We start from the raw sequence: 14,631 nt of genomic DNA, 5'->3' as shown, positions 1-14,631 counted from the left end.
GCCAAAATTATGCGATCCACCACACCCCCTCCCCCTTCCGCCCTCCCACCACACCCCGGAGGGCAACAAAACAAAGTTGGCAAGTGTGGCATTATGTGATTTTGCAGAAATGCATATTTTTAATGCATTCAATATGATTTGTATGTCTGTTAAAATAGCCATGACCACTTTATTGTACATTAAAATACTTCTTTGCAGTGAATGTAGAAATGTAAGTTAGTTTAGCACAAGAATGAAGACAGACTGGACGGATTAGTGTAATCATTGCATCGCCAGTTTCAGGAAACTTCATTTCTATTATTATTATTATCTTGTATTTATAAGGTGCCATAAAGGTCCTGCAGCTGCATGCTTATATTACAGGACAATGCAATATAGACACAACACTCAGCTACGAATAACCAAACAAGCCGCAATGAGGTACAAGGCAGCTTATAGCCTCTCAGTATAACTTGAAAGAGAAACGGGAGAAGTGGGGGACAGAATAGGGAGCAGATCAGCACAAGCTGGGTGTGTGCCCAGGAGCATGGGCGTAGGTCAGGATCAGAGCTACTGATTGAGGTGTGGAGGCCGGCTAGGGAGGTGTGGAGGCCAAGGGCTAAGAACGCAGGGAGGAGGCGCAGTACAAAGCTGGTGTGCTGGGAGCATATGTAATAAAAGGAGGAGGAGGACACAGGGGAAGAGCGTCCTGGACACAAGAGCTTACAATCTAAAGGGGCAGACAAACTGGGTGACACAGAGGGTATGAGCTGTAAATATACCCCATAAAGTAAATTTCATGATGATATTCTGCCATTTGCAAATAACGTCACACTCATAGTAGATTAGAACAGTCTTGCCATTGATTTACCCCAGTGTTAAAATATCCACAGACACAGCACGGTGGCTTAGTGGTTAGCACTTCTGCCTTACAGCACTGGGGTCATGAGTTCAATTCCCAACCATGGTCTTATCTGTGTGGAGTTTGTATGTTCTCCCTGTGTTTGCGTGGGTTTCCTCCGGGTGCTCTGGTTTCCTCCCACACTCCAAAAACATACTGATAGGTTAATTGGCTGTTAACAAATTGACCCTAGTTTGTGTGTGTGTGTGTGTGTGTGTGTGTGTGTGTGTGTGTGTGTGTGTGTGTGTGTTAGGGAATTTAGACTGTGAGCTCCAATGGGGCAGGGACTGATGTGAGTGAGTTCTCTGTACAGCGCTGCGGAATTAGTGGCGCTATATAAATAAATGATGATGATGAATTCCGGGTTGAAGAGTTCTGGTTTGTCATTAAGATAATGACACCATGTGAAGATGTGCAGAGAGGAAAATAAACTTCATATACTTGTCTTATGTTCTGTTAGATTCAAATAGAAAAGCTGTGCTTGTTTGTGTTATTGCTAGTGGTGGTATGTCAGTGTTGCATGGCTGAGTACATTAGAGCTTGGCACACTATACCAGGCTGTATTGGCATTTGTTAGACAGTCCTCTCCCTGCCAGTGTCGCTCATTGTTCGCTGCTGCAGGTCTTGATGGGGGGTTGTAGTCTGCAATATCCGTTGCCCTGCTTCTAACTTTACAATGAGAGGATTGTCCTGGCTGGTACACCTTACGTCAATACTGTCACCATCAATGGGAGGGAGCCTGTGTGGACCGGGGCGTGACCGGCACTTCATGGGCACAAACAGACGTCATCTCTGCTGTGTGCCGAGTGTACAAGCCTGTTATGTCTAAGTGTCTCTCAATGTCTTACTTGGTTCTTGTTCCCCAGCAGAAACTTCCTATAACCTTTTGTCTCTTTTCTTTCTCCTATATAAATGTTCCTCTTCAGCCGGTTAGATGGTTTCTGGGGTGGGAACATAATAATATAATTGTGGGTTAGCCTGGCTCTCTGCAGTGTGTGAGAGACAGACAAATGTGCGGATGATTTTCTCCCAACTTAACTCGTAGGCGCAGGTTCAGCGCAGGGTGCCGCTGAACATCGCCTCCATGTTTGGACGCGCATAAGACGCATCTGCTCATTTTTCTGCGCACCGCTACGGGCCGGGAGTGAAAACGAGCAGCGGTTTTCAGTCAGAACACGGAGGCGATTTGACTCCATGGACTGTTCCGTGCACACATCGCGCTCGACGAGTTGATCCCCCCCCCCCCTTACTTTGTGGCTTCCGCTTGCCGCCATCCCCCTCCTCACATCATGACACTGCCCTTATCACATACAGCCATCATTCTCCTTTACACAGTCACACTTGTGCACAGGTCACTGGCATAACCTCAGCTGTCTCATCTCCTGAAATACCATGTGCTGCTGTAGACATTCCGGTGATCTGATTGGCTGCAGGTTGTTCTATTTCACACTCACTCACTGGGAACAGATGAAGGATGATGATAAAAGGTGCTCTGACCCTTGTGAAACAAACCTTAAAATATGTGTTGAAATACACACACACATCATGTTTTACAAGTCAGTGTGTTGTAGTTTTCCATGTGTTTTTGGACACAGCAAAGAAAAAGAACTCGATAGCGCTAGTGGTGGAGAGTAAAAATACTGGTATTTCGTTAGTCTGGACCTAGCACAAGAATTGGTGCCTTTTTGTATTATTATTTTTTTAGTTTAGTTGTAATTTAGAACAAAGCACTTTAGAGGCCCTGTGGCTCTCCAACCACCCACCGAATAGACATGACCTCTCCTTCCTTTTTAATAAATTCTCACGCTCCACCACCAGTGCTGTCTGTATCCCTCCAATATACTTTATAGGGACCTTGGGAAAAGCACATAACTCTATCTGACTGTAGGAATGGTCATGCAGACTTGAAATAAGTCATAACGGTTTACTTCGGGTGTATGGGCAATGCAGCATAAATAAATGACTTATTTTAGTGTCCAATCTAAATGAGCAGCCTCACTAGGACAATGAGTACTGTAAGCCAGGCTCAAGATGTTCCTTGTGTTATAAGCCATGTAAGGATTCCTCTGGTGCCCTTCTTCTGGTGGAAGCTTTAGGTAGGCAAGTAATGTTTTCAGAAGTAAAACGCGTCAGCCTGTGCATTGTAGATTCCCCCCTTTTTTTGCACACAATGTGTTATGTTTTCATTAGATTATCAGTCTGCTTTTAACCGTGGTGCTGCTGTTTTCAATTTCAATTACTGGATTCTGCCCCTTGTGGCCTGTTACCGTCTATAGCGGTCCAATCTTTCTGTTCGGAGTGCTTCTTGTCCTGGGATTGACAAATCAGGAGCTGCTCAAATGTACAGAGCACTGTACCCCTAGCACTATGGTCAGTGCCTGCAATCTGACAGCGCTGTCTGACGCGCCCCTGAACAGAAAGCGCTGCGGCACTCGCGGGCACGAAACCCCCACGTTTCAGCGGGGTGGCGGGAGCATTGTTTAAAAATGACATATGTACTGCAATTACCTCTTAAGAGATTACGCTTTTGATTTAGAAATAAGATATAGATAGATAGATATACGTGTTTGCGTGGGTTTCCTCCGGGTGCTCCGGTTTCCTCCCACACTCCAAAAACATACTGGTAGGTTAATTTGCTGCTATCAAAATTGACCCTAGTGTCTCTCTCTCTCTCTCTGTCTGTCTGTCTGTCTGTGTGTGTATGTTAGGGAATCTAGACTGTAAGCTCCAATGGGGCAGGGACTGATGTGAATGAGTTCTCTGTACTGCGCTGCGGATTCAGTGGCGCTATATAAATAAATGGTGATGATGATGATATATATATATTATCCTATTTATTTATGTATTTGCTGTAATAATATACTCAGCTCAGGAGATGAGAGTGTAGAACTGGTTCCAGTCAGTGTGAGTTCCTGGTTTATGTGTTTCACACAATAATGTTTATTTTGTATTTTTGCCATTTAGTTCCAGTTTGAGCCGATGCATCTTGAACGTTTACCTCACCGTTAATCACCATTTAGTAAAGGAATTAGTAAACTTGGCATTACCCTGACTAAACAATCTCCTATGGGTGTGGACTTGTGGACTAGGGGAATCCTGTAGGAGTTATACAGGACAACCTGCAAATCCTATTACCTGCGTCATATTCCTGTGTCACTGACACATAAGAGGGATCTCTTCCCTCCCCCCGAAATCCCTTCTCTCTGACGCAGCCTGTGTGCTCAGCTGTGCATTATGTGTGTGGCTGTGGCTGGGCTGTCGGCTTAACCTTGTGACAGCGCGTCCTGTAACCCTTCCCTGCCTGTAATCGGTGTGAGTGAGTTCTCTGTACAGCGCTGCGGAATTGATGGCGCTATATAAATAAATAGATGATGAATTGTGCACGGTGCACCGACAGTGGAAGTTACCGTCTTCTCTCCCTTTCCTCCGATAGTCGCTTCACTGCAACATTCCACCTTCAGCGTTATCATGAATGGACCATTCAGATGCTACAATGCAGTCAGATTTCGCTTTGTATTCATTATTTACATTAGATTTATCCTTATTATACCGTTTTATTGACACTCGTGAAGTGAGGTTTGCGGTTGACATTTATTCGCACCAGCACTTTATATGTGTTTGCAGCCAATGTGAATCACTCGTTCATTTTTAGGGTTTGAGCACATTCTGCTTATTACAACAATTTTGTCAATAAGACTCATTACATCAAGGGGTAAGTTTACTAAAATGTCTAAAGTCAAAAAGGAAAAGTGGAGCTGTTGCCCATAGCAACCAATCAGATTCTAGCTATCATTTAGCTAGTACAGTCTAGAATATGATAGCTGGAATCTGATTGGTTGCTACGGGCAACACTTCCATGTTTCCTTTGTAGAAAGTTTGATAAATCTACCCCCATGAACACAGCATTTTGTTTGTGTTAGTTATTATGGGTCAATGATTGGATTACAAGCACACTTGCTGTACCTTTTTTTGTATTTATAGAAAATCATGGGGCAGTTCTGGGTAATTGTTCACATGCTGCATTTTGGTAACATTGACTAGACCAGGCTTGTCCAACCTGCGGCCCTCCAGATGTTGTGAAACTACAAGCCCCCCCCCCCCCCAAGAAGTCCAGCGTTAAACCTATTACCATTATTACGGTAAATTTAACATGGCTTTCTGAGCTGCGAGCAAAAGCTGACGTTGATTCTACCTTAATAATGGTATTTAAGCGCACTATTACCGTAATAACAGTAATAGTGCGCAGGCTGCATTACTTTTTACAGTAACGCGGCCAATTAAATTCCCCCCTATGTGTGGACTTTTAGCTCCACTGACGTGGAAAAAAAAAGATTAAAACATAGATTAAATGTATTTATTTAAAAAATATTTTTTTTTTAAATCAGTGGCAGACAACCTGATACTCAGAAGGGGCGGCGGGATGGCCCTCTCACCTTCACAAGGGCCGTGCATTACTTTAATCTCAGTAATAAGTTAAAATGGTACATTTAATAAAACAGACACCAATATGGCAACACAGTGGCCTAGTGGTTAACACTTCAGTCTCACAGCACTGGGGTCATGAGTTCAATTCCCGACCATGGCCTTATCTGTGTGGAGTTTGTATGTTCTCTCTGTGTTTGCATGGGTTTCCTTCCACACTCCAAAAACATACTGGTAGGTTAATTGTCTGCTATCAAAATTGACCCTAGTCTCTCTCTCTCTGTCTGAGTGTTTGTGTATCTATATTAGGTAATTTAGACTGGAAGCTCCAATGGGGCAGGGACTGATGTGAGTGTGTTCTCTGTACAGCGCTGCGGAATTAGTGGCGCTATATAAATAACTGATGATGATGATCTGTAATAACATCAGCAGGCATTATAAACAAGTGTTACAAGCTATAACAAATATATCTGACAATGAATCAGAAAGGATCTGGCAGCCGCAGGTGGGTGAAGGCGCGGGCAGGGCCGCGTGCTGCCCATCACTGTTTTAAAACATTAATTCATTAAAAAAAATTATTCATTTAAAGAATAAAGTATTTTTAAAATTCACTTTGGCGATAACACAACGGGGATTGTACCGGTATAAATACAGGGGCATGGGGGACCCTCTGATGGCGATCTTACTACTGTCAGTGGTTATGGCCAGTGGTAAACACTTCTGTGTACAGGTCAAAGGGGGACAAAGGCCATTGGGAACTCCCACACACGCAGAATGTCTGTAGAATGCGGTGGAGCAGACAACTCAAGTTCCAAATTAGAATTCTGAGCATAAAGAAAAAAATATTATTTTGAAATGATCAATGTATTAATAGTTTTTCAGTTTCATAATAGTTTAAAGGCTAGATTTACTAAACTGCAGGTTTGAAAAAGTGGAGATGTTGCCTATAGCAACCAATCAGATTCTAGCTGTCATTTTGTAGAATGCACTAAATAAATGACAGCTAGAATCTGATTGGTTGCTATAGGCAACATCTCCACTCTTCCAAACCCGCAGTTTAGTAAATATAACCCTAAGTTTTTTCAATGAGTCCCTAAACCTTTGTGTGTCCGTAGTTTCTCTCCCTCCTCGCCGGACTACATGTTCATGTCCTAAATAGCGTCTCAGCGCATCCCTGTCAGCGGTAATTGTCTTCTCTTTATCTACCTGTATATATCAGCGGTCACTAAGACTACTGCTGGCTGTATGTGTTTATAATACACATGTGGTGGTAATATAGGTGAATGCTCTCTGTATAAGCAGCAAGTTTTGATGTCACCACGTCAGTGTTCATCAGGATAACCTGTGTATTATCAGGTATAAGGCTCCTTCTGTAAGTTATTACAGATATATCACATTACAGATTATTATCTGTTGTTACAGATATATCAATATGACCTGTATAAAACACCTTTATGCTTTTACACGGACACGGGACTTCTCAGTGACTTGTAATATCCATATAATCTACAGTATATGTTGGCGGGTGGACATTGGGCTTCCTGTACTGAAGGTTGCAGGTGACAATATCACCAACAAGGACACTTTGTTCTTGTGTAAACAACGGGGGAGTAATGAATTACACAGTCAATAATTATGGTCCTTGCTAATTAATCAATGTTATGTATTTGCCATGTACATATAGTGACAGCGCTATGGAGACATGCGGGCTGGACAGTAAACACAACGAGCGGTGGTTGTCAGGTGACATTGGGGAAACACCACATTAATGCTGAAGGGGTTAACGTGTCCAGCTTGGGGAGCAGCATGAATCCTTATGCTGGTGGAGTGGACCCAGGGGCGTGTACTGTACATGACACCTGATTGGATAAGCTGCTCCGGTCCAATCAGCAGCTATGTGTACGTATATAGTACATACCCAGAGATGGACAATCTCCCACCTGGCAAGGGCGAACGCAGGATTTGTAGAGGGGGGTTTCCACGCTACGTAGCCAGTGGGCGTGACCAGCATGCATGGGGGCGTGGCTATAATTTTGGACAGTGCTTGACTGCTCTCCGACTCCTCCTATTCACATCATAAACACAGGCAATTCATATCCCCATCATGTACATGGGGCAAGCCACCTCAAGCATACAGTGCCCCATGCTGGGAGGGGGTTTCCAGACACTAGGTAACCCCCTCCCCCAGTTTGCCTATGCCTGGCCCAGATAAAATGTATCTTAGGTGCGTGCAAAGCAGTCGACGTTCACAGGTATATCATAATAAATCTTGCTGTAAATGAATAACGAAATAAATGGCTATGCACAAAAACATTTAACTTTTACGCAGCATATACAATATTGCATTTTGATAGCAGTTCTCCTCTAATCATACAGAATAATTAGTCTACCTGTTTCTTATGCAGGAAAATCCTCAAACCACCACCTACTGGGGTGCCTGTGACATGGATCATAGCATTGCGGGGATTGGCGGATTAGTTTGGGGACTGCTGTATGAGTTGTGCTCTGCAGTGTCCTCTGTCATTGGTTATGTGACTGCTGTAGATACCGTGTGACGATAATCTGTCACTTCTTATCAGCGTGGATCTGGCCCATCGACAGGGGGGAGAGTAAATACTAACAGGGAGACGTGTGTCACTGTGTGATATTTATATAGGAGTTCCTACAACCAAGGAGACAGCCGCACAGCACAGCAGAGGCAGGGGAGCTCTCACTCTCTATGAGCTATGTAACTACAGGTGTCAGCGTACCTTACCAGGCCCACATCAGGGACAAACACATATTTTTTTAAGGGGGGGTTTCCTCCCCCCCCCCCCCAAAAATATATATAGAGATCTGCCGCGCATGCACAGCAGCTCCATTTTGGCGATGCTGTACTGTACAGAAGCTGCGGCGCTGTCAAAGAAGCGTGTGCGGCAGTGCTGTGTTGTAGTGCAATAAGGCACCGCCGCGGATGCTTCTGTACAGTACAGTGCTGCTGTGTAGGGGCAATGTTTAGTGCCCGTTCGTTAGCGGAGGGGAGGGGTTTCTGGAGAACCAGAAACCCCCCCTGTGTGCGCCCCTGCACATGTTGCCTACACCTGACCTACAGGCACTGAGCGGACACACAGATGAGGTATAAACCCACAGCATAATGGATGGATCCAGTGTTGTTTTCCCACCATTCCCTCCTTTAACCTTTGTCTCTTCCTCTCTACTTAATCCCCCTCCCGGCACACAGCTGCCCATTGACGTGAGCACCCTCTCCAGATGTGCAGCCTTTAAAACTGTAATTTAGCAAAGCTGCTTCCCCCGGAGTTAGGGGTCCCTGATCTCCTCTCCCAAATGGCCAGTACATAGGAATACTAGCGAGCGTGTGTGTGTTTATCCTGACAAAGCTGTATTGTGGATTAATGTACAAGAAAGAGACCCAATAGTTCTGAAGCATGGTTTATTTGTGTCAGCGAGCATTCTGGGTAGTATGTCAGCCACATGGTACGCAACTCGGGCACCTTTTAAATGATAGGCACAGTGGTTAGCATTGTTGCCTCACAACGTTGTGGTCCTGAGTTCGTTTCCCGACCAGAGCCCTGTGTGTGTGTGGAGTTTGTATGTTCCTCGGGTGCTCTGGTTTCCTCCCACACTCCAAAAGCATACTGGTAGGTTAATTGGCTGCTGACTTAAATTAATCCTAGTATGTGTATATTCTCTGTACAGCGCTGTGGAATATGGTGGTGCTATATAAATAAATAATGATAATAATACTAGTTTACGCTTTGTAGGGGTGTAGTGTGGCAATGGCTGCAGTAATGTAACGTGTTATGGAGGGTGTGACACCCTATACGGGCACCTCATTGAACGCTTGTTGGGGTGTAGTGTTGCAATGACTGCAGTAACGTGTTATGGAGGGTGTGACACCCCATACGGGCACCTCATTGAACGCTTGTTGGGGTGTAGTGTTGCAATGACTGCAGTAACGTGTTATGGAGGGTGTGACACCCCACACAGGCACCTCATTGAACGCTTGTTGGGGTGTAGTGTGACAATGACTGCAGTAACGTGTTATGGAGGGTGTGACACCCCATACGGGCACCTCATTGAACGCTTGTTGGGGTGTAGTGTGACAATGACTGCAGTAACGTGTTATGGAGGGTGTGACACCCCATACGGGCACCTCATTGAACGCTTGCTGGGGTATAGTGTGACAATGACTGCAGTAACGTGTTATGGAGGGTGTGACACCCCATATTTTAATCACAGCCAGTAACTGGACCTGTTTCCTTTACAGCTTCGATGTGGAAAATGGGCCTTCTCCAGGTCGCAGCCCGATCGATTCGCAGGCGAGTCCAGGGCTGGTGCTGCACCCCAGCTTCCCCCAGAGCCAGAGGAGGGAGTCGTTCCTGTACCGCTCTGACAGCGACTACGACATGTCCCCCAAAACCATGTCCCGGAACTCTTCTATCACCAGCGAAGCGTGAGTTACTGACCTAGCTGGGGAATGTGTGTATGTATATATATATATATATGTGATGCCAAATAATTCACACACTGCAATATCTGCACATATCACACTGCACTGTATAATGAAACTGAGTATCTATACACTTATAATGATCACACTGCACTGTATAATGATACCGAGTATCTATACACTGATAATGATCACACTGCACTGTATAATGATACCGAGTATCTTTACACTGATAATGATCACACTGCACTGTATAATGATACCGAGTATCTATACACTGATAATGATCACACTGCACTGTATAATGATACAGAGTATCTATACACTGATAATGATCACACTGCACTGTATAATGATACTGAGTATCTATACACTGATAATGATCACACTGCACTGTATAATGATACTGAGTATCTATACACTGATAATGATCACACTGCACTGTATAATGATACCGAGTATCTATACACTTATAATGATCACACTGCACTGTATAATGATACCGAGTATCTATACACTTATAATGATCACACTGCACTGTATAATGATACTGAGTATCTATACACTGATAATGATCACACTGCACTGTATAATGATACTGAGTATCTATACACTGATAATGATCACACTGCACTGTATAATGATACTGAGTATCTATACACTGATAATGATTGCACTGTATAATGATACCGAGTATCTATACACTGATAATGATCACACTGTACTGTATAATGATACTGAGTATCTATACACTGATAATGATCACACTGCACTGTATAATGATACTGAGTATATATTCACTGATAATGATCACACTGCACTGTATAATTATATGGAGTTTATACTTTCATACTGCATACGGTATGGCTTTGTATTCTCAGAGTAATATGTCTTCTATTTCATTTAGGCACGCTGAAGACCTCATAGTTACCCCATTTGCTCAGGTACATATATGAAATATTTCTGCACGATTACAATGTACTAGGGACTGACATCTGGCTTAGTGTGTAGAGGTGATGATGTCGGCTGCAATGGATGGTTCCCTATATGTAATAAATACAGTACATATAAATGTACAGTAACTGTGATGGAGAACAGGGACATGGGTAAGGACAGTGGTTTCTGCCTCTGTAGGACATCAGATCTGCAGATGCTGCTGTTTGGCTGTATAATTAGGACAAGTAATCTTTGTCAGCCATGCCATAGATTCCCACACAAAGGATCCTGGGAGTATTAAGAGACTTCTCGTTAGTACTGAAGATGACTAATGTAACTGAGGGCACCCAGATAGCGGATATTGTCACGTAGATTAGTGCATACTTCTTACTCTTATTCTCATTGGTTGTGTCAATGTCATTGGCACATATACCAGTCTGAAATGACATAATCATGATAATTTGACAATACATTTGTCTCTTCATGGACGGCTTAAATCGAAAGGGAAAAGTTTACTAACATTTAAAAAATGTATATATAGTGTAACTTTCTCCATATAGAGAATCCATGTCTTGGAAAGTGCCGCATTTAAAGGGCCATTCTAAATAAATACGTTTATTAAGTTTAATGAGTTTATTTGAATTACTTTTAAATCAGGTGATATTAGTGTATGTTTGATTGCTTTGGAACGGCGGTGTGTAGTTCCATGATGTCTCCACAAGAGCCCAGCACAGCAGACGGTCACTGTGTTTACTATCCCCCAGTCAGTCTGACCGGGCTACCTCGGCTATGGGCAACGCTGTCCGCTAATCACTGATAATACATCCATGTGGGAATTGATGTCAGCTTTTACTGATTGTAAGACAACTAGAGACCCTGCCACCGAAAAACCACAGGTGCCCCGATATATCTACCGCACAACACACATGTGCTTCGTTTGTCACCCAACTATTATATAATACATGGCAGAAAGCGGACATGGAGGCTGACTTCATCTCACGGGTCACAGGTCTGTGTGATGCAAGTGATGTCTGCACAGCACTCAGGGTAAGACACAGGCCAAAGCTGCTGCCATAGCGAGCTGGGACCCTATTCATCAGCTGCAATGACATCACAGCAACCAGGTGCCAGAGAGGATGTGTATATTACTGTCATCACTTGTGTTATTGTGTTCTAGCACATACATTAATACCAAACACTGGTAATTCAGCATGCATGGAATGCTATCAATATAACACATATTTACCTACTTTCTAGAATCTCTTTCCGGGAGAGGGGCGGGGGGGGCAGGGCGCGGCAAATCGTGTCATTTTGGCCCTGCCCCCCGCAACGGAAATGCCGATTTGTCGCGGGGGGGCCAAAATGCCGCGAATCACGTCATTTAGTGGTGGCTGTAGGGGGATGCGGGATATTTGCCAGCTCTCCCGGGAGTCCGTGAGACTGACCCGAATTTTGGGAGTCTCCCGGACATTCCGGGAGAGTTGGCAAGTATGATATACCAAGAGCCCAGAGATGCCTGCGATGGATACAGGCAGCTTCTGCTTGAAGTAGTGCAGAGGACATACGAAGCCTTCCCGGTGATCTAGACTTGGGGTGCAGCAGAGCTTTGAGAAGGGTGTGGAGAGGGGAGCAGAGGTCACATAGTCTGTAGCCGCATGAGACTTGTATGACATGATCCTTCCCCATTGTATAACATGGGAACAGTGTCACCTACTGGCTGAATGCTGTAACTACCAGAAAACCTTCTGATAGAACTTCTAGATTCAGGGCTGACTTTTTGATTTTGCGTTCTCCAGCTAATATTCTCGGGGGGTATATTTACTAAACTGCGGGTTTGAAAAAAAGTGGAGATGTTGCCAGAGCCAGTTTCACATCTTAATTTTATTTGTATGAAATGCATATATAATAGCACAAGAGATGCTTATATACGTATAAACGCCTGTAAATAATGTCAGATAAAAAACGAATGTTTTTCTAGAACCAATAAGAAGCATGCTATATAGGTAGTCTGTACGTGGCCAATGCATTAAAGTAAATATGGAAACATCATTGGCTCATTTCAGAGCAGAGGCGAGGGTGCCCACGCATGGTAATGTCAGATTAAGAATTCTCTCCCTCGTCCCCTCTACTCCGTTTTTCAGCAGAGCTGCGTCCTATGTAGTAAATAAATATTCCATATATCCCCCGCTGTGGCTCTGTGTACATTATATAGCTCTGTATACTGTAGCGGCACTAAATGAAGTGACGTTTCATTTCAATACTTAGGACTGAGAACTGTAAGGACACCATGACACATAGACGTTAGAGCATTGTCTCTCAGCCATCGATAACCATGCTTTGTGCTTCTCCTAGGTGCTGGCCAGCCTGCGTAGTGTCCGGAACAACTTCACCATACTCGCCAATGTATCCACGCCTACCAATAAGTGAGTATGCGCCACACCCAGCCCTAGAACCCGGGACTACTACGCGGACAGGGGACTGCCACATGTATCAATAACCATTAACGCATGAAATGTCCAATTTTGTTTTTTATTTTTTTATTATTTTAACAATGATTTAACCAAAAAGGTAAATTACGCTGCAAACACTCTCAGAAATGGTTATGATGCCCGAACAGCATACTGTGTGCTTCTCTACACATATTTTGTAGACCTTTTGTGATAACAGGCCAATATCCGCCTTCCGTTGTTTTACTGTGTATCTCCAGATCACCATTGTCAGGTATCTTAATAAGTTGTCTCTTGTCCTCTCCAGTCTTTTAGTTGGCTTTCCAAGTAGTTGGGAGTCTGAGCCAATTTTTGGTGGAGTCTGAGTCGGAAAAAAATGCACCGACTCCCCCTCCAGCTGCAAAACAGAAAAGTTAAAATGGCTGTAGAAGAAAGCAGAGAAAAAAACAAACAAGAAATGAAAGACAGGCACAGCAGGGCAAGGTTGTTCTGTAGAAACAAGAGGGGGAAAAACTGTAGCTGCCACGATTCACCTGGCAGCTATTTCTGTAGACCGCGATGCTCCGGATTCTGCCGAATGATCAACAGCTGCCAAATGGGAAAAATGCTCTGCTTGAGGTAGCCGTTAGGATGAATGGGTTACAGGAATGTCCGGAGGTAAACGCTAGTGTCTCTACCATGTCCTCACCCTCATCAACTGAGGATGAATTCGATTTTGACCAATATTTGGATCACAAGGAGCATACAAAGCATCTCCGCTTAGACGCGTATACCTCGTCACAACCCATAGAGGACAAATTGTATGCACTTCACTTCCAGTAAAAGAAACAGAAAGATGTGATCATTCATCAAAACTAACAGTGAAAGAAGCCCATTCCCTTATATCCAATTCTTCATAGATTTATGAAAAATACTAAGGGGCTTATTTATGAAGCCTAAACCATACGGAAACGGCCTTTTCAGCATTTTTCAGGCATTGTTAAGTAAAACGTTCATTTAAGAAAAGCCTAACACATGAGATATCTCCTGCATTAGGCAAAGTACCGCATGAACCGCAGTTCTCATAATATTCAATGGGGACTGCAGTGTGGACAATTTTATCAAGCTCCAAAAAGCTTTGTTTTTCAGAGCTTGACCCCTGATGTCTGACGCAGCATAAAGATGGCATTAGCCATTCCATTCCATGGGGATCTACGGATCTTGCTGTTCTTCCCTCCAGGTTAGAACCCAGAGTGTTTATTAGAACACAAGTTAACCCGTGCATGATACTCATGCATTCTAGTCAAATCAAGCTACTTAAGGTGTTAAAAACTCCCCACTGTCACCCCCGGCAACCACCAACCACTCCCAACTGTCACTTCTCCTTCAAGAAATATATAGGTCAGTGTATAACTCTGCCCAGCAGGTGGCGCTGCAGCTTGGTTGTTTTTTTTTTCCCACACACGCCACTAGGCATTTATATAGTAGATTGCTGGGACAGCCTCCTAAAAGAAGCG

At 43.9% G+C, this 14,631-nt stretch overlaps 1 protein-coding gene across 5 annotated transcripts in view; it reads left to right on the top strand.

Moving 5' to 3' along the window:
• Positions 1-14,631, top strand: part of PDE4A (phosphodiesterase 4A) — a 237,722-nt gene that overhangs the window by 147,071 nt on the left and 76,020 nt on the right. For 4 of the 5 annotated variants that reach the window (XM_075206827.1, XM_075206828.1, XM_075206829.1 and 1 more), the window contains exons 2-4: positions 9,570-9,755; positions 10,660-10,696; positions 13,041-13,111. In XM_075206827.1, the coding sequence (XP_075062928.1) occupies positions 9,570-9,755; positions 10,660-10,696; positions 13,041-13,111 (294 nt within the window). Of the gene's footprint in view, positions 1-9,569; positions 9,756-10,659; positions 10,697-13,040; positions 13,112-13,485; positions 14,355-14,631 lie in introns of those variants that run through there. The other variant, XM_075206831.1, reaches the window with a different exon arrangement.

Source organism: Mixophyes fleayi, chromosome 4 (assembly GCF_038048845.1).
Source record: "Mixophyes fleayi isolate aMixFle1 chromosome 4, aMixFle1.hap1, whole genome shotgun sequence".
Classification (NCBI taxonomy): Eukaryota; Metazoa; Chordata; class Amphibia; order Anura; family Limnodynastidae; genus Mixophyes; species Mixophyes fleayi.
This window is presented reverse-complemented; position numbering and strand designations above follow the sequence as displayed.